This window comes from Maniola jurtina, chromosome 20, assembly GCF_905333055.1.
Source record: "Maniola jurtina chromosome 20, ilManJurt1.1, whole genome shotgun sequence".
NCBI classification, from domain to species: domain Eukaryota; kingdom Metazoa; phylum Arthropoda; class Insecta; order Lepidoptera; family Nymphalidae; genus Maniola; species Maniola jurtina.
The window spans coordinates 12,928,310-12,949,140 of NC_060048.1; the positions used below are offsets into that span (position 1 = coordinate 12,928,310).

At 39.0% G+C, this 20,831-nt stretch overlaps 1 protein-coding gene across 1 annotated transcript in view; it reads right to left on the bottom strand.

Moving 5' to 3' along the window:
• Positions 1-1,116: 1,116 nt before the first annotated feature.
• Positions 1,117-20,831, bottom strand: part of LOC123875790 (E3 ubiquitin-protein ligase AMFR-like) — a 44,820-nt gene continuing 25,105 nt past the window's right edge. Inside the window, exons 2-11 of the mRNA XM_045921821.1 lie at positions 19,007-19,264; positions 13,077-13,229; positions 12,212-12,322; positions 10,550-10,728; positions 8,703-8,813; positions 8,179-8,354; positions 7,108-7,205; positions 6,506-6,662; positions 6,009-6,075; positions 1,117-5,555 (exon numbers count right to left, since the gene is read on the bottom strand). Of these exons, the coding sequence (XP_045777777.1) occupies positions 5,378-5,555; positions 6,009-6,075; positions 6,506-6,662; positions 7,108-7,205; positions 8,179-8,354; positions 8,703-8,813; positions 10,550-10,728; positions 12,212-12,322; positions 13,077-13,229; positions 19,007-19,264 (1,488 nt within the window). The 3' untranslated portion in view covers positions 1,117-5,377. The remainder of the gene's footprint in view (positions 5,556-6,008; positions 6,076-6,505; positions 6,663-7,107; positions 7,206-8,178; positions 8,355-8,702; positions 8,814-10,549; positions 10,729-12,211; positions 12,323-13,076; positions 13,230-19,006; positions 19,265-20,831) is intronic.

A 20,831-nucleotide genomic window follows, 5' to 3' on the forward strand; every position in this document is an offset into this window, starting at 1 on the left:
AAACTAAATATTTTTAGTCAGTTACTTTTAACGAACGTCAGGCCCTCACAGGCTCTTTCCAAATAGTGTCACATCGAATTTCAATAAATTACAACATTTACTATTATATCACATTCATTTCATTTCATTTTACAAAATGGTGGACTGGACAATCATCTAAATTCACAAGTTCTATATGAAAAGAATTAAATCGATTAATATTGGACAGAATTTTCACTGGTATATGATGTAGTTTACAATAACTAACTTATTATGACTATCGGTTGAATACTGTAATACCTCTTAATACTTAAATACTTCTTAATATATAATTTGTTGCATGGATAAAATACTATTAACCTCTCGTCTGTTAAAAGTATTAAAAATAAATTACCGTTGTCTGTGTGGAAATGACGTCACCTGCGCGCCGGAAGTGAAATTCAAATGGACGTACCAAGCAACGTTTGGTACTTGGAACGAAATGAGTGACTGTATTATTGTTCATTATTTATCTGTCTATATTATAACATTAGACTTTAAACTCTATTTCAATCGAAATAAAGTTTAAAATCCAATAAGAGAAGGCAAGGTAGTATAGACATGGATGACATGGATCCATGACAACACACACAAGGCACCCCGCACAGATCCATGCCAACACAGACGAGAGGTTAAGTCATTTGATATTTAAGATGCTCTTAAATATTAAGAGACGTTTCAGTGTTCGATCGTATAAGTTCAAAATGTTTTAATGGTACAAGATCCCAGGACCGCCAGACGTAACTTATTTTCTGAAAACAAAATACTCTATGCCACTCATTTTGTTTCTCAGAGTATAAGTAACGTCTGGGATCTTGCTCTATAATGTTTATGATGGTTAAGATTTTTAATCCATCACTTAAATTTTCAGTAAATAAATACGAACAAAAACTTCTAATATGCTGATCAATCTCCATCACATCTAAAGTGGAACCGCGTTTATATGCGAACGATATAAATGTACAATGGATACATCAACTCTTATAAACTGTAATAAGTAATTACATTAAAATAGGTACTATAGAATTATATACGCGGATATTATCAGTATAATAACCCCGTGTGAAGTGTAAACATGTGCGGCAAGTGTGCTTGTACTCTATCCACTGGGAGAAGTTAGTATATGGCTTTCTCTGTTACGTAATCCCATACAAGTCAAAGACAAAAAACTCAGTTGGCGTTATCCATTTTTAGTTAAACATATTTTCAAAAAACATTCGAAATTCAATCAGAAAACATAGTTCGTTTGTGATTGGTTGGTGATACGAAATGGTTAACGCCCACTGACATTTTGTCTTTGTTATTTGTATGGTTTAACATTATGTAAAAGAGAAAGCCCTAACTAACTTCTCTCCGTAGATAGAGTATAGTATGAGATTTTACATCTGGCCCGACAATGATAGAATTCGAGATCGAAACATAACGTAAAGTAAAATGGACCTAAGTGTCCCCGAGGTAAAGTCAAAAATTCAGCATCACCGATTTTAATTTCACGTTTCCGCTTGGAGCGCCTGGCTGGAGATATATGGACGAACTGGAACTTTAAAACGAGGCATTTAAAGTCCATTTTACTTTAAATCTGAGCTGTATGTTCTCGAATTCGATAAACGTCAGTGTGATGCAAAATCTCATAATACTCAACACAAAGTTATAAGTGAAAGAGTAATACAATAAACATTGAAGCCGCATCCAGACTGTCGGAGTCTAGAAAACGTCCACTGGGTCGCCCGTTCGAATCGCAAGTGAAGTAAACATGTCCCCATATTTACTCTGAAAATGAGTCTAATAACAAAGAAACAGCTGAAAAAGGTGTGAGTGCTCCATATCACTTCACACCAGTGGTGGCTCGACCAGCGGGTTGATTGGCTAACTCAATGACCAACACTGAATGATAGCCACCGAGCTCATTTGGTATTTATATTTTTAATATATGAAGGCAAAATACCAAGATTCGATTTGGGGACTTACGATCGAAATTAATAAAATCAATCTGTCGATACTTTTACTAGTCTAGCAACATTGTTACTAGAACATACCATTTTTAAAAAAGAACTTTACTGACCAATCATAAAAAAGATAATTAATTAAGTATTATATTAATTTCGATCGTTAGTGGACGATCACAAAGAGGTCAGCCTCGATGCGACTAGATATAAAAAACACGAGTAAGAAAAGATCTCTAGGTATATTACAATACAAAACCCACCTACAATAACACGGTAAAATCAGCCTTGCTCAACGCTATGTCGCTACATCTCTCTCTTTCGCACGTATCTTGTTACGTCATCGTTTTAACATAAAATCGAGTCAATTTTTTTGGCAGCTGAGAAGTGAGCCTATACAGCAATCTTTGTCTTTGCTCAGATTTAAGACATTGTTAAAACGAGACAGCATTATCCTGACATAAATCAGTCTTGTTTTAACGGAAACTTTTTTATTTTATTCAGATGCAAGTAAGCACTCAAGGGACTGTGATCTCACCTGGTGGTAAGTGATGATGCAGTCTAAGATGGAAGCGGGCTAACCTGGGGGTATGGCAGTTTTTATTAAACCCATACCCCTTTGGTTTCTACACGGCATCGTACCAGAACGCTAAATCGCTTGGCAACACGGCTTTGTCGGTGGTGGTACCTAGCCAAGCCTCCCACCAGACCAGACCAAAATTATAACTTTCCAAACCCCTGCCAAGAATCGAACCCGCGACCTCCCACTAATAAGAACACTGCACCAGGGCGGTCGTCGAAACTTAAGTCTGAGCAAATTCAAAGTAGGCCCTGTAGATCTTAGCTCATGAATGTATGATAAAGGTAGAATAGGCGCTCGCAGGCGGAAAAGTTCTTGGAGAAATGCGTAAGTAACTCGATTTCCAGGCACTGTAACCTTCAGTCTAAAATGTTCCATAAATCAGTGACCCAAAGTATGTTATTGAGATGCAACTTTATGAGTCTTCTCAGCCACCAATAAAACCTACTTTACAATACAAAAAATTATTGTTATATCTCTAGTATGAGTTTGCTTTCAAAAAATTTCGGTGTCTGATTCAAAAGCACTTGTAAATGTTTACTTGACTAAAAAATCTTTTAATTTATACTCACAAGAATCATCAATCCATCATTTTTAGGGATCCATACCCAAGGGTGACAATGGGATCTTATTACTAGCATCCACTGTTTATCTGTCTGTCTGTCGGGCTGTATGTCATGAACCGTAATGGGTAGAGAGCTGAATGATTCCAATTTCAACAAATATCTTGAACGATGTACGGAACTCTACTTCACTGGTTTTTATAGGTTTTTGTACTTGACAAATCGATACTAGAGAGCTAGGTATATTTTTATCCTCGCTCAATAAATTATTTAACGGTGAAAACGGTGAATAAAGTAATTTATCTGTATAGTGAATATTAGTAGAAACAGCAGCTATTGGGATCCAGCCCATGACTTCAAATCGATTCGTAATTAAATGCTTTTATTATTTAAATAAAAGAGTCTTTATAAATATAAATTTATTATTTTATCTTTTGCACTTATTTTTGAATAGTACAGTCATTTGGTCCTCAAAAAGGGCCCCAAAAAACCACCACGTTTAAAGTTTTTCATGAGATGGCAAACTATAAATTCGGAAAGAGCATGTTGAAATCTATAAAATCACCGATTTTCAAAACTCCAGGTAAAACTACCAAATGACTGGACTATAATTCAAAATGCAAAGCAAAGTATAATAAAAATATTTGATATCAGTTTTTTAATAAGACGACATTTACTTGTTAATATCGATCAAGTTGCTAGTACTTGAAATAACATTGCCTGCGCTAGAAATTATGTTGCCACTGCTAGAAAGTCTGTTGCCACTGCCAGAAAGTCGGTTGCCTGTACTAAAAATACTTTCGCCAGTGCTAGAAATACTGTTCTGGCAACACTTTAGGATAAGACGCTTGGATCTCACTCACAAAAACAGCTGATTGGGATGGTTAAATAAGCAACTATTTGACCTATTTATTTTTGGTTTAGATCTTAGCTACAAGGAGGATCGACGTTTTATTGATTTTGGGTACTGAATTTTATCAATGATATTATTAACATTTAAGGAGATCTATAAAATTGGTTTTTATTAATAGTCTAACCGATCATGCACTAGTGTTATATGAATAAATTTGTCCGTGGGCAAAGCGTCCATGAGGCCGTGGGCGCGTGATGCGCGTGAACAGCTGACGGAACGCGCAACTGCGCGACGCGGCTGTGCTTCCTTGCCTGGCGGGGATGGCGACAGTGCCGGCACGAGAAATACTTGTGACAGAACTGTTAGCGTGAGAAATACGATTATCAGTAGTATTGGTAATTGCCACCGAATTGCTTGGCCGCGTTATGACATTGCTATCGCTATTGGCAACGTTATTTGCAGGTTTGCTGGTAATGTTATTTCTATGACCTTTATTAGTGGCAACAGTATTGCCAGGGTCAGAATTAACGATTTTGTGGCTAACGACATTTTTACAGTCGTTAGTAGCCATACTGCTAGCAGTGTTATTTCCAGAATCTACATTATTGGCAAAGTTATATCCTGTATTGTTTTGAGAAATTTTACTAGCAATTTTATTTCTACCATAATGGATTATATTACTTGCAATATTTCTTTTGTTAAAATCCCTTGTGGTGTTACAATTATTTAGAGAAGTGTTCAACTTTGTAGACTTAGAAACAGAAGTGCCAGAACTGGCAAGTCTGTTATTATCAATAACACTAGTATGAGTATTAAAAGTGCCAGTATTATTATTCGCTGTGCTATTATTGCCAGTGCCAATATTGTCAGGTGCTGTGACAGCATTTCCAGGGGCGATCTCGGTATTGCAAGTTGCGGTGCGAGTATTGCGAGTAATAATATTATTCGTTCGATCGTTAACCTCAGTAGCGGTGCTAGTACTAAGAATCGTGCTAATATTACCAGATGTGTTTTCACTATTACCAGCGAGTGTGCCAACAGAACTAACGGAAGTCTGAATATTGCCAGTGACGGTTCCAGAATTGCCAATCACTCCAATATTACCTGTATTGATGCCAATGTTGGCACAGTCTGTGATTTGATTAACAGTGCCAGTGACGATACCAATAGTACCAATGCCTGTTCCAGATTTGTCAGTCACTCCAATATTACCAGTGTTGATGCCAATGCTGCCACAGTCTGTGATATGATTACCAGTGCCCGTGGCGGTGCTAACAGTACCAACGGCTGTTCCAGAATTGCCAGTAGTTGCGTCAACGTTACTAGTGACGGTGCCAATGACACTACTGTCCGTGCCAGTGCCAGTGGCGGTATTGCCAAAGCGTGGTCTCGCGAGGAGCGTGAAGACGTGGCGGAACACTCAGCTGCGCGTGTTGCTGGCTGCAGCGGCAGAGGGGGCGGGGTCGGCGCCGGCGCGGGACATGCGCGCGAGGTAGCGGCGCCGCGCGGTCTCCAGCAGCGCCTCTTTGCGTCGTCGCAGCATCGCTTCGCGTTCGGCCGCGTTCTGTGAGAACTGCGTGCTCGCTTCGGGCTCCGTACTACAAATTACAATTACCAATGTATGACATGTGTATGGGGTGGTGTTGGTGTGCAGCATTTTTGATAACTTAGTGTTAGGACTAGTTAGTTGCTAGTAGTAGTAGTTAATGTGTTAGGGCTTGAATTTCCAAAAATCCTTTCTTAGCGGATGTCTACGTCACAATAGCTATCTGCATGTCAAATTTCAACCCCATCCATTTACTGGTTTAAGCTGTGCGTTGATAGATCAGTCAGTTAGTTTTTCCTTTTTTTTTATATAGATTATGTCTTTAAACTACGAAACAGGCATGAAGTCAAGACTTTCCCGCAACTTCCACCGCGTAGCCTGGAGATTAGGTTTCAGAAATCCCGTTAACATTTCTCAAATTCCATGCGAGCGAAGCCGGCCAGATCTAGCTAGTGATCAAGTGTGAGGAACAAAAGTGAACAGAGAAACAAAAGTGCCAACTCACTTATGGTCGATGCGCTCTGTGGGCGTCGCGGCGCGCGGCAGCGCGGGCGCGGGAGCGGGCGCCGGCGCTGGGAACACATCACAACTGATTACATACTATACGACGACAGAAAGTAAGCATTAAGAGCCTGCTTTGTTAGACATTCATGCGCTCTATGTCCGTTATCTGCGACCAAACACTAGTTTCATGTCACTACTGGCTCGTTTTCGTGAACATAGTGCGGGCATGAATCTATAATTAATCTATACCTGGATTGCTTACTCGTAATACCTACTTGACGCACAATCTATTTATCGCTATCCCACTTCGACTGCCGAGCAAGAGCGAGAGATGCGATCTCTGGAGACCGATTTCTCGCTCTAATTGGTTAGTCAAAGTAGGATAGCGATAATGAAATATTCGCTTCAAGTCATTATTCATATCATAGTTCAAGTATTCATGGAACTAATTCTCCATTACTTCTACTTCGTGAGTGCAGGAATAACAGGCTCACTAACCTGTTGCAATGTTGGGCACGGCGAGGGGCAGGGCGGGCGGCAGCGGCGGGGGCAGCCTGCCTTCTAGAATGTTGTCGATGGTGAGGTCGGCGGAGCGCGACGAGGCCAGGTCGGCGGCTACCAGGGCGCGCGGGTACTGCGGAAACACTTGCTGCACCTGTGCGTAAGGCCTTGTTAAACGATGGGTTCTGCATCACTCAGTGCCGGCAATCAAACTGCGGGAGTTCGCGCACGCGTGGCACAGGAGGCGGAGCTGCTCACAAGTATGGCGGCGACGACGAAGAAGAGGAGGAAAAGAGTGAGATGAAGGCAATAAGATTGAGCGCGCTTGCCTAGAAGATGCCTATTCACCATAGCAAGACCTTGAAGGTACCCATATTAAAATTAGAGGGGAAAACTGATATTGAAAGGGCATTTCATATCCTAGCAGTTCGAATTAAAAACGAAGAGGCAAATAGCTTCGTACGTGTCCTTGGAATTTCAGCTACGTTCGGGTGCAGACCTTGGCGATGGTATAATAGGAGAAAGGTTATCTCAATTTTCAATGAATTATTTACAGTCAAACTCACAGAAAGGCTGCCAGGTAAGTGGTTAAGGGTCACCTGTTCAATCATGGCGTCGAGCAGATGCGGCGCGGGCGGGTCCCGCACTCGCGTCACCTCCACCGAGAAGCTGGGCAGCCAAGACACGTAGCGCGACCCTGCAATACGTCACCATCATATCATAATCGTTTATTTTGCTAGAATATAAATAAAATTAATGCATATTAACTCCGGGTATATTTGGGAGTTCAGGATGCATTTGCCGGCCTTTCAGGAATAAGTTAGTCTGCCTCTTGAATAACCCCTGTTGTAATCTAATGTGAGGAGATTGTTCTCACCCTATGTCTGCTCCGGCCTCCAAGACACCACAGTGGCGCAGCCGACGTGATGAGGGTGTCCTAGTGAGATATTGGCCTTATCCTAGCGGCTAGACCATACTGGATGCGTTGTAAAGGTTGTAAATAACAACATAGCACCTGTCGGGTTCCGTGGCAGAGCAAGTTTGGGCGTGAACAGATAACACAGCGTACAGCACAGCGCAAAGAACAAGCCCGCTCCGAGCGCAGTGCACAGGCGCATCTACCCCACACTTTATTTTAACACATATTTTCTTTCTTACATTTTTGCGACACGATGATTTTGACCGTGACAAGTGATTGAAAATGACAACCAAACTTCACTGTCAACTTATTCTTTTTCCTCAACTGTCAAACGGCACTGGCACGGCACATTAAATTCTTTTCGCTATCTAAATCTTATTATTGAATTTTTGAGAATATAAAAAACGATTTTGAACGCGTTTAATTTGAATATTATGTAGGTATGTTATTTAAAGCTGTGACTCTTCAACTTAAAATTGTAAAATTACACACTGTTTTAACTTGTATCTAGTTCTTAAAGAAATTAGGTATCGAATTTTTACCGATACGGAGTAGGCATTGATACTTACCGATACGGTATCGAGTAAGTATCGATATTTGGCTAGTAACGTTTCGTTCCTAGGTTCAGATGACTCACCGTCGAAGTGGAGCAAGCGGGGCGGCACGGACGCTAGCGGGTGTAGAGCAGCTGGTGCATGCGGGGCGCGTGGGGCGGGCACAGGCACGAGCTGCCAATAGTGTAGTGACTCACCATCGAAGTGAAACAGATGGTTGGGGCGCACGTCAACGCGAGGCGGCAAGGGCGGCAGCGGGCCGAGGGGCGTGCGGGGCGCGCGCGGCGCGAGGGGCGGCTCGGGCGCGGCGGACAGCGCGCGGCGGCACGTGGGGCACGACGCGTCCTGCTGCACCCAGCGGCACAGGCACGAACTAACAACAACCAGGACTTTTAGGACCCTCACCATATTTTCTGGAATTGTCTGACAATATTGTGTACTTTTAGCGTTTATCATGAGTGACAGACGTTGAAATCTATAGAGCGCACTTTGACTTTCCTTAGATTTAAGTTTCAGTTAAAACGAGACAGACTTACGCCAGCGGTATAACGCTGTCTCGTTTTAACAGTATCTTAATTCTGAGCAAAGTCAAAGTGCACTCTATGGATCTCAGGCAGAGAGTTCAAAGTCGCTCAGCATGCTATGTAGCGGGCTGTGTTGGGTGTCTCTCTGAGGGGCGGAATCCGTAAACAACTTTACGTAAACTGACAATGTGACATACTTGTGGAACAGATGTGCGCAAGGGAGTTTGCGCGCCTCTTTCATGGGTTCCCAACAGATGGCACAGTTATCCTCGTTCTTCTGTACTTCTTCCGCACTCGCCATCGGGTAACTGTGGACCAAATAAAATTGTTTGTATGTACGGTCCGCCTCAGAATTCCGCGAAACTATTGCATCATAAACCTGTCGCACTTATGACCTTTTTCTATGAACACGCCACACACACCTAACGCATGTGCATGACCATGCCACGCGAGTATAATCATGACGGTGCTAAACAACTTACGGCCTTTGACTGGACACTGTAATATTATGACAGAACATATGTCCAGTGAATGAGAATGATGTTCGCTAACCACTTCCATAAAATCGAAATTGACCGAACCAAACAGCATAGAACAAAAATAGTAATTTTTGTTGACCACAGTTTTAGAAAAACATTATCTATGAACTAAAGATGAATATATTGGCATTTTCAACTCTATTTTTAGCAAACCTTTGATCATGTTTAGTGATTCTCTTAAACTGTTTGTTTTTAGATTTAATTCATACTATACATTTGAGATGGATTACCTGGCTTAAAGCTACATAGCTGGTTATTCACAAATTACGTATATAATGGGGTCTGGTGGAATTCCACAAATCAAAATATACTTCACTATATAACAACAATTAAACAGAAGAAATAAGCAGACAGATAGACATAAGACTAGATATCATTATAGTATTAGAATATTATATTATCTCATTTTAACCACAAGCAGCGGTCAGGGAATCGATTTTCCGATTTTTAGGGTTCGTGCCTCAAAAAGAAAAACGGAGCCCTTATAGAATGTTTGTTGTCTGTCTGTCTGTCCGTATGTCATGTCTGTCAAGAAAACCTATATGGTACTTCCCGTTGACCTAGATTCATGAAATTTAACAGGTAACTAGGTCATATAGTACAAGCAAAGAAAAAAATCTGAAAACCGTGAACTTCTTGTTACATCCCAAAAAAAATTATTAAAATGTGTTACAATTTTAAAGTAGGATAACTATACCAAGTGGGGTATCATATGAAAGGGGTTTACCTGTACATTCTAAAACAGATTTTTATTTATCTTTGTACATAATATGTAGTTTTTGATTTAATGCAAAATGTCGGAAAAAATACTCGAGTACGGAACCCTCGGTGCGTGAGTCTGACTCGCACGGCCGGTTTTTTTTTCTAGGAAATAGTCTCACTCGCGTGACCTCGTCCGAGGACGTAACTTGTGATCGGAATGCCACATGCGTTAACCATTTGTTTGCACCTCATGAACCGCAAATATTTGCTAATCACATAACGACTAATCAGTCATCGACCGATTAGTTCATTAGTAAACAAACAACACTGTGAATCATTTATAGATTAAATTTAAAAGTATTTTTAAATAAGTGATTACAATCGATCGATAATAATAATTAATGCTATTAGATAACTTACGGCAAGTACAATGTGTAGAGTTCAACAATAATCCTATTTGAATCATTTAGTTATTCATTTTTGAACAAAATGAAGAATTAATAAAAAAATAAATGATTGAGAGTAATTAGACAATATGTGTAAGTAAACAGTGTGTAAGCTATTTACTTGTAATAATTAATACGTAGGCAACGAGAGACTTATATTTGGCTTCACTTGTTACAGGATTATATTCATAACAATACTGTAATACAATAAAGATTATATAATGTTTGCGTGTGTATGTGTGTGTATGTGTGTGTGTGTGTGTGTGTGTGTGTGTGTGTGTGTGTGTGTGTGTGTGTGTGTGTGTGTGTGTGTGTGTGTGTGTGTGTGTGTGTGTGTGTGTGCGCGTGCGTGCATACTTGCGACTCATGTGCGTTGCGAGCGCAGCGTAGAGGCGGTGGCGACGCAAGCGCGCCAGCAGCGCGTGCAGCAGGTGCCGCAGCTGCATGAGCAGCACCAGCGACGCCATGGACACCACCACGTTGCTGTACACCACCATGTGCGCCACGTGGCATGTCTCCGTCACCAGCGACACCGCCTGCCGACACAACAAAAGCAGCATGAACTACTGTGACAACTTGAAAAATAAAGTGTTTTTTTTTTAAATTCAGATACAAGTTAGCCCTTGACTGCAATCTCACCTGGTGGTAAGTGATGATGCGGTCTAAGATGGAAGCGGGCTAACCTGTAAGGGGTATGGCAGTTTTCATTAAACCCATACTCCTTTGGTTTCTACACGGCATCGATCGTACCGGAACGCTAAATTGCTTGGCGGCACGTCTTTGCCGGTAGGGTGCAAACTAGCTACGGCCGAAGCCTTCTGTCAGACCAGACCAGAAATTTAGAAATTATTAAATTCCAAACCCCTGCCGGGAATCGAACCCGGGAGCTCCCACTAATAAGACCACAGCGCTTACCACTGCGCTAGAGAGGCCGTCCGACCAAAGGCCGATTTCTGGTCGAAGCCGAAACTGGAATCGATTGATCGGACATCGTCACCACCACAGAATATGTAATAACCTTCGGCCGAAGCGGAATAATTAATAACCTTCAGATAACTTCAATATTGGCAAAAAAATGTTTTTTGGAGTTCCTACAAAAGGAAAAAGGAACTCTTATAGGACACTTTGTTGGCTGTTGTGACTGTCCCTGTAGGGTACTTCCCGTTGGCCTAGAATCATGAAAGGCAAGGTAGGTGTTGTAGCAAAAGTAAAGATTTAAAAACATTTCAATTAATAAATTATTAGTGTTATTTTTATAAGAATGAAAACAGGCTACAGCCTTAAATAGGTATAGTAATTATTATAAAGTAAACAAGCTTTAATTTAATTAAATATTCAAATTAGTGGTTTTACATTTAACAATCAAAATCAATAAACAAGTATTTTTTTAGTATCTTTATATGACTTTAAAAGTTATTCTACATTCATGATCTTACATTCGAAATGTAGCTTCACATAAAATCAGCTTAACACGGCTGTTAAGGCGGCTACACACGGTGCGTGATTGACGCGACAAAGACGATTTTGAGCTACCTCGAACTCGAGGTATAATTCGTAGGATATCTAATGAAATCTGGTTTCAATATTCAATCTATCTCTAATCTGTCGATAACTTACTTAACAAGTGGTTATATTTGTCAACAATTTTATATGCTCTTTTTTGACAAATACATTGAATATTGAAATCCGAGAGACTACAGAGGAGCGTACCGAATCCACGCATGATATATTTTGGCCAATTCGGCTTGGTACGGTCATTACCGATTTCAGTAATGACTGTACCAAGTAAGGACTGTGAAAACAGGGGTTTTTAAACTATATAATAAACTTGCGATTGACTGCAATCACACCAAACAAAAGATGATGCAGCCTAAAATGGAGCGCACCTACCCAGAATGTGTGTCATAGCTAGCGGGGAAAACGGAAGCCGGAAGGGTATTCCATATTCCAGTTCGAAAGGAAGAATCAAATCCCTTCGTACGACTAGTATTTGATTAATTTTGATGAAAAAGTACTTACATCGAAGGCAAGATGTGTATAGTAGGCGGCGGGGCCAGCCGCGTCGGCGTCGTGGGCGCGCAGTGTGAACCGCGCTACCACGTGCAGCGCTGACACGCCCACCAGCAGGCACTGGAACAACAATACTTCATCTATCAAGCTTGTTTTTAGAGTTCCGTACCTCAAAAGGAAAGGAAAAACGGTACCCTTATAGGATCACTTTGTTGTCTGTCTGTCGTCTGTTCGTCTGTCGTGATTCGTGTCTGTCAAGAAAACCTATAGGGTACTTCCCGTTGACCTAGAATCATATTTGACAGGTTTAGGTATGTCTTATAGCATAAGTAAAGGGGAAAATCCGAAAAAACCATGAATTTGTGGTTACATCACAAAGAAATTTAAATGTGTTAATGATATTAGTTTTTTTTTCAATTTTTAAAGAAAGATACGAGTAACTATACCAAGTGGGGTATCATATGAAAGAGCTTTATCTGTATATTCTAAAACAGATTTACATTTATTTTTATGCACAATAGTTTTTTGATTTATCGTGCAAAATGGAAAATTACCCAAGTATGGAACCCTCAATGCGCGAGTCTGACTCGCACTTGGTTGATTTAATTTGAAAGAAAGAAAGAAAGAAAACTTTTTTATAAGATTTTCCGTCTCCGCGTGATCACTTCACTTCATATCAGATCGCCTGAATAGCGTTAATGAAGTGTTAACCTATGAAAATAAAGAAATAACTTTTTCTATTGTTACGGTTGAGCTCACATCATATTATTCCTGTACATATCAATCGGTGGTATAACCAATGATACACAACCGCTTTCTTGTAATAACTTCGATAGTAGGTCCCACAGAGTCCTCAGCTTTCGTGTCAGTTTACCTCAGCCGCCATGAAGGCGAAGGTGTCCTTCCCCGCAGGCAGCCCCCACGCGAGCGCCACCGCGAACAGCGCCGCCGCGGCCAGCAGGATGCCCACCAGCAGCCCCAGCAGCCGCGTGTGCGCCCAGCGCGCCACGTTCGGCGATGACGACAACTGCAGACAACAGGGCACATGGTTACCGATACCATCTTCATCAACCCATCACCGGCTCACTAGCACGGGTCTCCGTGTGTGCGTGTGTGTCTGTCTGTCAGCTAGCTTGTCACGGCCCAAGAGTTTAACTGATTCTGACGTTTGGTACCGAGTTAGCTTACATCCCGGGGACGGACATAGGCTACTTTTCATCCCGGAAAATCAAAGAGTTCTTTATCTCGGAAAGCAGAGAAAAGCCTAAATCATCTAGTTCCATAAAATCCTAAAGCCAATTAAACTAAATAGGCGATCACAGAATTAGGATAGTCTGTCATCAACTTGTCGCTTGAGTTCGTAAAATTGAGTACGATGGACCACAATAAAGATTAACCTCACGAGGTCATCTCGTGAGATACCGACACGATGACGATAAGGGAAGTATTTTCATATTTAGCTCATTGGGTTATCATAGCAAGCTAAATGCCCAAAAAAATAACACTCATTTTATGTTCGGTCGATGTGCTAGATTTATTTTTATCGACGATCTTAATGTTAATAATTACTACAATTATTTTATGATATTTTTTATGTTTATTTTATTTGACTAACCAACAACTTTTAATAAAAATAATACTGGTCATAATCTAACAAAAAAAAAAACAAAAGATTATAATTAGGTATTCTATTTGATAAGTGCAAAAAAGCACATGCCTCCTTTATTGAATCTAAATAAAATTAATTTATGCTATTTAACTCGGGATAGGTAAGTATGACTTCATTAAATAAAATTAATTGAAGATGCTAATTGGTGAGTCGTACCGTATAATTGCGATCTATTTTAAAACCGGAAAAACGAATATAATTAGATTGCCACAATCCTTTAAGATATGCATCTTAAAAGTTGTTGATCATAATATTTGTGAATCATTAATTAATTTAATTAGATGGAAAGTTATTTAATGACAGCGTTGATCATTAACAGGGCTCTCTCCGTCACTCGTTTCCACTCGTTTCATATAATCGTAATTCCAATTTCATTTGAATATTAAGCAACCAAAGTCCATGAAATTTTGCAGACATATTTTAGAAACTAATATCTGTGTCTGTGGTGTTTTAGATTTTTCTAAAAATATGTAGTTTTAAAATTACAGGGGCTCAAAGATTTGTATGAAAATTTTTAAGACTTTAACTTTGAAACCGAATATTTTAACAGAAATCTGGAAAACCACAGACATAGATATTAGTTTCTAGAATATGTCTGCAAAATTTCATGGACTTTGGTTGCTTAATATTCAAATGAAATTGGAACTACGATTGTATGAAACGAGTGACGGAGAGAGCCCTCTTAAGTCATTTAACTAGGTAGTTAAGAGGTGGAGAATTCTTTAAAGTAAACAACGTAATAATATAAATGTATAAGGTGTGCAAAGGGTTACTTAGAGGTCTCTAACCAATGTGGAAGGTAATAAACAACTTCTAAAAATAGAAAAATATACTTCACATGCGCAAAAACCTTATGGTTCATCCAAAGAACGAAATCGACGGAATCCATTCAATCCAATTTCAGGATAAAAAGTAGCCCTATTTCCGTCTTTAGGATCCAAGCTATCTATACTAAATTTCATCAAAATCGGTTAAACGGATCACGGATGGGCCATGAAAAGCTAATGTAATCAGATTATCGAAAGGAGCACTTTCGCATTTTAATATTAGTATGGATTACGGATTCTGATACCTACTTGTAAATAAAGTTAAATGCATTAAGCAGGTCAAAGACATGTTAATGAGGACCCGTTGTGCATTGTATTACTTCAACAAAAAAATTATTTTCGGCGAATTTACACACAATGTCCAGTTTGTTTACAACACTAACATACATTGTCTGGGCGTAAAACGGTCATGCGGAGTTATCAGGGCTAATCGAAAACATCAGGCACGTTATTATTGCATCAATAGAAAGTAGAATGATGATAGTACTTTAGTAGTAATTAATTAATTATTTTGTGATTATAACTAGCTTCTGCCCGCGATTTCATCCGCATGGACTGCACAAATTTCAAATCCATATTTTACCCTTAGGCCTTAGGGGTTGAATTTGAACAAACCCTTTCTTAGCGGATATCACAAAAAATTGCAATAGCAAGCATTTTTGAAAAGTCGAATAGAAAAAATTTTTTTGAGACCCCCACTTTTTATGATGTAACATCCGTTAGGTCAATTTTTTCGTGTAAAAATAGCCTGTCACTCGGACCTTTACAACGAATCAATTGACAGCTCATTTATCAAAATCGGTCAAGCAGTTTAGGTGCTGCGGAAGAACACGCAGAATCTGGTTACAATCATATTATATACATACATAGACTGCTAAAATCAAGACTCTTCCCTTCAAGACTCTATCAAGGCTTTGCCCTAGTCGGGTAAAAATTGTCATGATTAGAAAATTTAGAAAAATTTAGTTTCAGTCCTTTTTTGAAAAAAATCAGGGTTATCACCAAAAGTGAACATTTGTGAACATATTACTATTATAAATCACGCTAAAATTAACTTTTTGTTGAAAACAAGATAATAATAGCGTCGTATTCTGCGTGATGTTTATTAATGTTACTTACTGAGAGCTAATATTAGATGATACAAAATATTTGAACTTGTTATATCAGACGGGTGAGCAGGTTTCTGCCGCGTACACCAAAAATAATCTATTTATTCCTAAAAATTATTATTCAAGTAAAAATACTTAAAAAAAAAACGGTTTACAAAAACAGTTCTTTGATAATAATGATGAATTCAACGCTTCATTCGGTTTGAAGTGTCGAAGATGACCGAAAATATAGGTAGTTGGTCCGATTTAAATCTGCGTAAATAGAACACATGACATATTGTGGGTCATAATATTACAGTCTCCAAAGTTGACTACGACTGACGAATAAAACGCGTCTGCGTTTTGTTAGCAGTATAAGAAATTATACTTTTCAGAATCCAAATTGTCTTGTTTGCGACTCACAAGACATTGAGCTATTTGTATAAATACTTCCCTTGACCTCAATTTCTTGGTAATATAATATATATTTTTATACAAATGACCGAGTTCAACAGAGGTAGTAACATAGGTATTTATTATTCCAGAAATAAAAAGTTTTACTGTATAAATATTTGATTTACAGCTTTTTAAAATTCGCGCTACGAAAGTAGAAAAATAGGACTTTCACTGCTGAAGGGACCCAATCAAAGTGGGATTGTTCAGCTTTAGATTGTGAGGTTTTTGTTATTATATTTTTTATTCAGATACAAGTAAGCTGGACTGCAATCTCATCTTCCTACCTACCTCGGACCTAGATAGTCTACAATCTACATCATTTCTATTTATAAATTCTCAGTCTAAATACCTACAAAGTACTTTAAATGTTTGTTTCCCACGCCTAGGTTAGTTAGTAGGTATATCAGTAAAAACGTAAGCATCTTTCAATCGAATTCTAAATGAAATAACTTTTAGTTAATGCCTCGAAATTGATGAGACTGGTTATGAGATTTTTTCCTCCCAATAAAGAACTAATGAATTGGAGGAAAAAGTTAATGATCGTGCCTATGATCTTTCCGTGTTAGTGTAAAAACCGGAGTTTATTTATTTATTTCGGATTGATTATGCTCCGTAGGCCTTACTCTACAGCGTCACCGGGTGGGGCGGCGAACGCGGAGCTTTGCCTGGGGTAAACTGCTTAGTATGAGATTTTATAGCTCACCGACACGACGTGGATAGAATTCGAGCATCGAAACATGATAACGTCAGTATAAAATGAACCTAAAACCTCTTGATTCAAATTAAAAAAATCGAGTAACGCTGAAGTGTTTCGACTTCGAGATTCAAAATCTCATACTAAGCATACGGCTATTAAGTGTCTCTTACGAGTACGTTAAAATAGGAAAGAGACAATAAACCCGAATTCGCTATAATCCGCCAAAAGAAACAAATCTGTATGGTACAATGAAGATTTTTCGATTTGGGTGTTGTTGTGTGGTAGTACCTATTGTTGGTTGCTTGGTTGCTTGCTTTTCCTGCATGTTCAATAATGGGAAGGCGGGTGCATATGCAGCATATCATATCACGTGCAACACGGATTTGTACTTTAGCAGATTAAAGCGATCAAAAAAAAGGAAGGCCTGCACCATTTTATACTTTCTGTAAACCGTGTTACCTATAGTACGGTGAGCGAGGATGTGCGGAGCGCCCCCCCCCCCCTCTCATACCCCGATTGCCATGTCAACATGTCGCGGACTATATCTGTAATCTCAAGAACGCTACCTTGTAACTAATATAATGCCAGAGATAATGTTACAGCTGTAGTCTGAGACCCTCATGTAATCTAGGTCGTCTAGCACTTGAGCGTAAGCCTAGGCAGTACCTAAGTTGCTATGAACAATTCTTCGTCTCGGCCAAGATGTCTGAACATAATCGCGATACAGGAAAGTATAGTAGCCTCTCAATATATTTACAACTAGAGGATGCCCGCGACTTCGTCCGCGTGGATGTAGGTAAAAAAGCATTTATACAAATCGAAGATTATGTAAATGTTGTAAGAGCGTAGATTTGACCTGTAGGTCGCATATCTACTCATTTGCCAGCAATGCACTGGACTTACTTTTATACTTACATGGCAAATATTGTGTAACAAATCTTTGTAAAGAGTATTCGCCGAGTTTCTTGCTGGTTCTTCTGGGTAGGTTCCGAACCAGTGGTAGATGCATTTGACGATTCAAAAGTACTTGTAAAAGTTTATTTGAATAAGAAATATTTTGATTTCATATAATTTTACTGTAACATTTTCAACAATTTAGGCACAAGTAGGTACCAACAAGTAGATTAGTTGTTATTTATGAGGTCGGACTTTAGTGAATTTTTGTAGAATATCTCAGTAGATTTAATATTTAACTTATGGTCGACCGACTTGACGATTCCAAAAAAATAATAGTAAAAGTTGGTTGAATTTATGATTTGTATCTACCTATTTCATGCTGGAGGTAATTTCAAAATATATCCAACTTCCCGATTATATTTTTGTTGCATTATTTCATTAAAATACTCAATGCTAAACTTTTATTACTTTTATAATAATTACTGCTTAGTAATTAAACAAGTGATTTTAATTTTAAAATCTTTTATTTCCTCTCAGATTTGTCCTTTTAAATCAACCTGTTTTTTTCTGATATCACAGCAGTAGCTGTATCAAGTTTAAAATAAAAATTAAATCTACTTCACTCACATAAAAAACAAATCTTATCACATTTACATAAATATGTAAATATTACTACTAATGCATTCAGAGAATCCACCAAGGGAAACACAAAAACCTGATCAAAGGAAATTATTCTGTTAAATGGTAAGAATTCTTGCAGAGTCACGATTCTCGATGAATGGCTAAAAGTCCTAATAATGTGAATCATGGGTTTGTTTATTGTTTACCTTTATTACGAGTATCAAACTAAATACACAATTCGTACGTACGAATACAAATATACAATTCCTCCCACTAATAACACCACTGACCCAGCTTATGCTCGCGACTTCATCGGCGCGGACTACACAAATTTCAAACCCCTATTTTACCCCCTTAGGGGTTGAATTTTAAGTATCCTTTCCTAGCGGATGTTTCCATCATAATAGCTATCTGCACGCCAAATTTCAGCTCGATCAGTCCAGTAGTTTGGAGCTGAGTGTTGATAGATCAGTCAGTCAGTCAATCAGCTTTTCCTTAGGTTGAAATCACTCACGATAGTTTATAGGTCAGTAACAAATAGGTACTTGCATAATCAAACCTATCCTTGCACAGCTGCCCCAGCAGGTGCAGGAAGCCGACGAGCGTGAACCAGGAGCACCACAGCAGCACCTCGTCCATGTACTGCACGTTGAGCACGCCGAACACGAAGATGAACTTGTAGAACACGTAGTTCCAGAACTTGTCCTTGACGCGCTGCGCCTCCGCCACGCGCAGCCGCCCGAACACCAGCCGCTGCAGCACGAAGCCGAACAGCGCCAGCGAGCAGTACGCCATGTTGATCAGCGTCTGCAACCGACGGAAACCTCCTCTTTACTACGTGTCGCTCCACAACTGATAGTCATAGACAAGTTACCAATGCATCTATAGCTGCACTTCTCGGAGTTATCTGCGTTTTAAGCAATTAGTATCATTTGCTTTGACCATGCAGGAAAACATCATGAGAAAAATGCATGCCTGAGAGTTCTCCATCAATGTTCTTAAAGGTGTGTGAAATCTGCGAATTATTTTGGGGTGTAAAATGAGAGCCTAAAGCTCTCATTTTACACCCCAAAATAATCTCCCCATCTTTTGATACGTTCTATAAAGTTTTGAACAAAATTTCTAGAGAGTACAAGGATAAAGATGAATAGTGTGAAAATCTGTTTTTCCATTCTACAAAGCATCAGCTTGGTCTAGATATTATAATTACTTTGATTCGTCATTTACGATTGGCTATGAAGATTATTATTTTATCTAACTATTCAATGTCAAGTTTAATGGTTGTATTCTAATTATTTAAATCGATAAACTATAAGTTGACCTCGAAAGGAACGGTTTAATTATTTATTAAAAAAGTTAGAAACACGGCAACAAAATAAATTTATCAAGGTCAATATCAGCCTATAATAATTATAGAGCTACTTACTTCCTTAAAGATAGACTTTTCCATAGATGTGAAAAATCACGTGAAAAGCCTTTCCATGAAGTACTTACCTACTAACTAAATGGTACCCATGGTACCCTTGTAGCTTTAGTTTTAAGTTAACGAGTAAGAAATAATCATCACTATATCATTGTTTGACAATTAAAAAGTGTTACTACCAGTACCTAATTTGAATAAATGACTTTGACTTTGACGTAAATTATTTAAGTAGCCTGTGAAAAATGATAAGGTAAAATCATAATTTGACAATTGTTACATTTACCTAATCCTGTTATATTTTAAAATTTCGCGCGCGTATGGTCAACGATCCGAGCTAAGGCGCTAAAGATTCTGCGAGAGAGAACATTCCCATCGTTACGTGTTGGAAACAAAAATACTCTGTATAGCAAACAATCGTAAATGCGAAAATCCACGAAAACTGCCTTTGAAATCACTGTGCTAAAAAAACAGTAATAACTGTCCATCTCTACTAGTGCTCTATCTACGACTTATTTTACAACTCAATCTGAATCTTTGAAGACAGTAAGTAAATAACATTATAAGATCAAACAGGATTTAAAGTTGCACCAGCAAGATAAGAAGGAAAACTGACTGACGGACTGATCTATCAACACACAGCATAAAGGTGGCTATTATGATGCAGACATCTGTTAAGAAATAATTTTTGAAATTCAACCACTAGGGGGGTAAAATAGGGGGTTCAATGTGTACTGAGTCTACGCGGGCGAAGTCGCGGGCATTAGCTAGAACAGGATAAAACAGTAGTTTGGTATATCAAGTTGCATTCACACTCAGGTTTGGCCTTTACCTACTACCTGTCTAGTACCGACTGCTTTTGTTCTGCGACCTCGTCTATAAATTTTTGCGCGATCAACCTTTCACTGCAGTTTGTGAGATATGTCAATGAGTATGACGGAACGGGACGGGCGC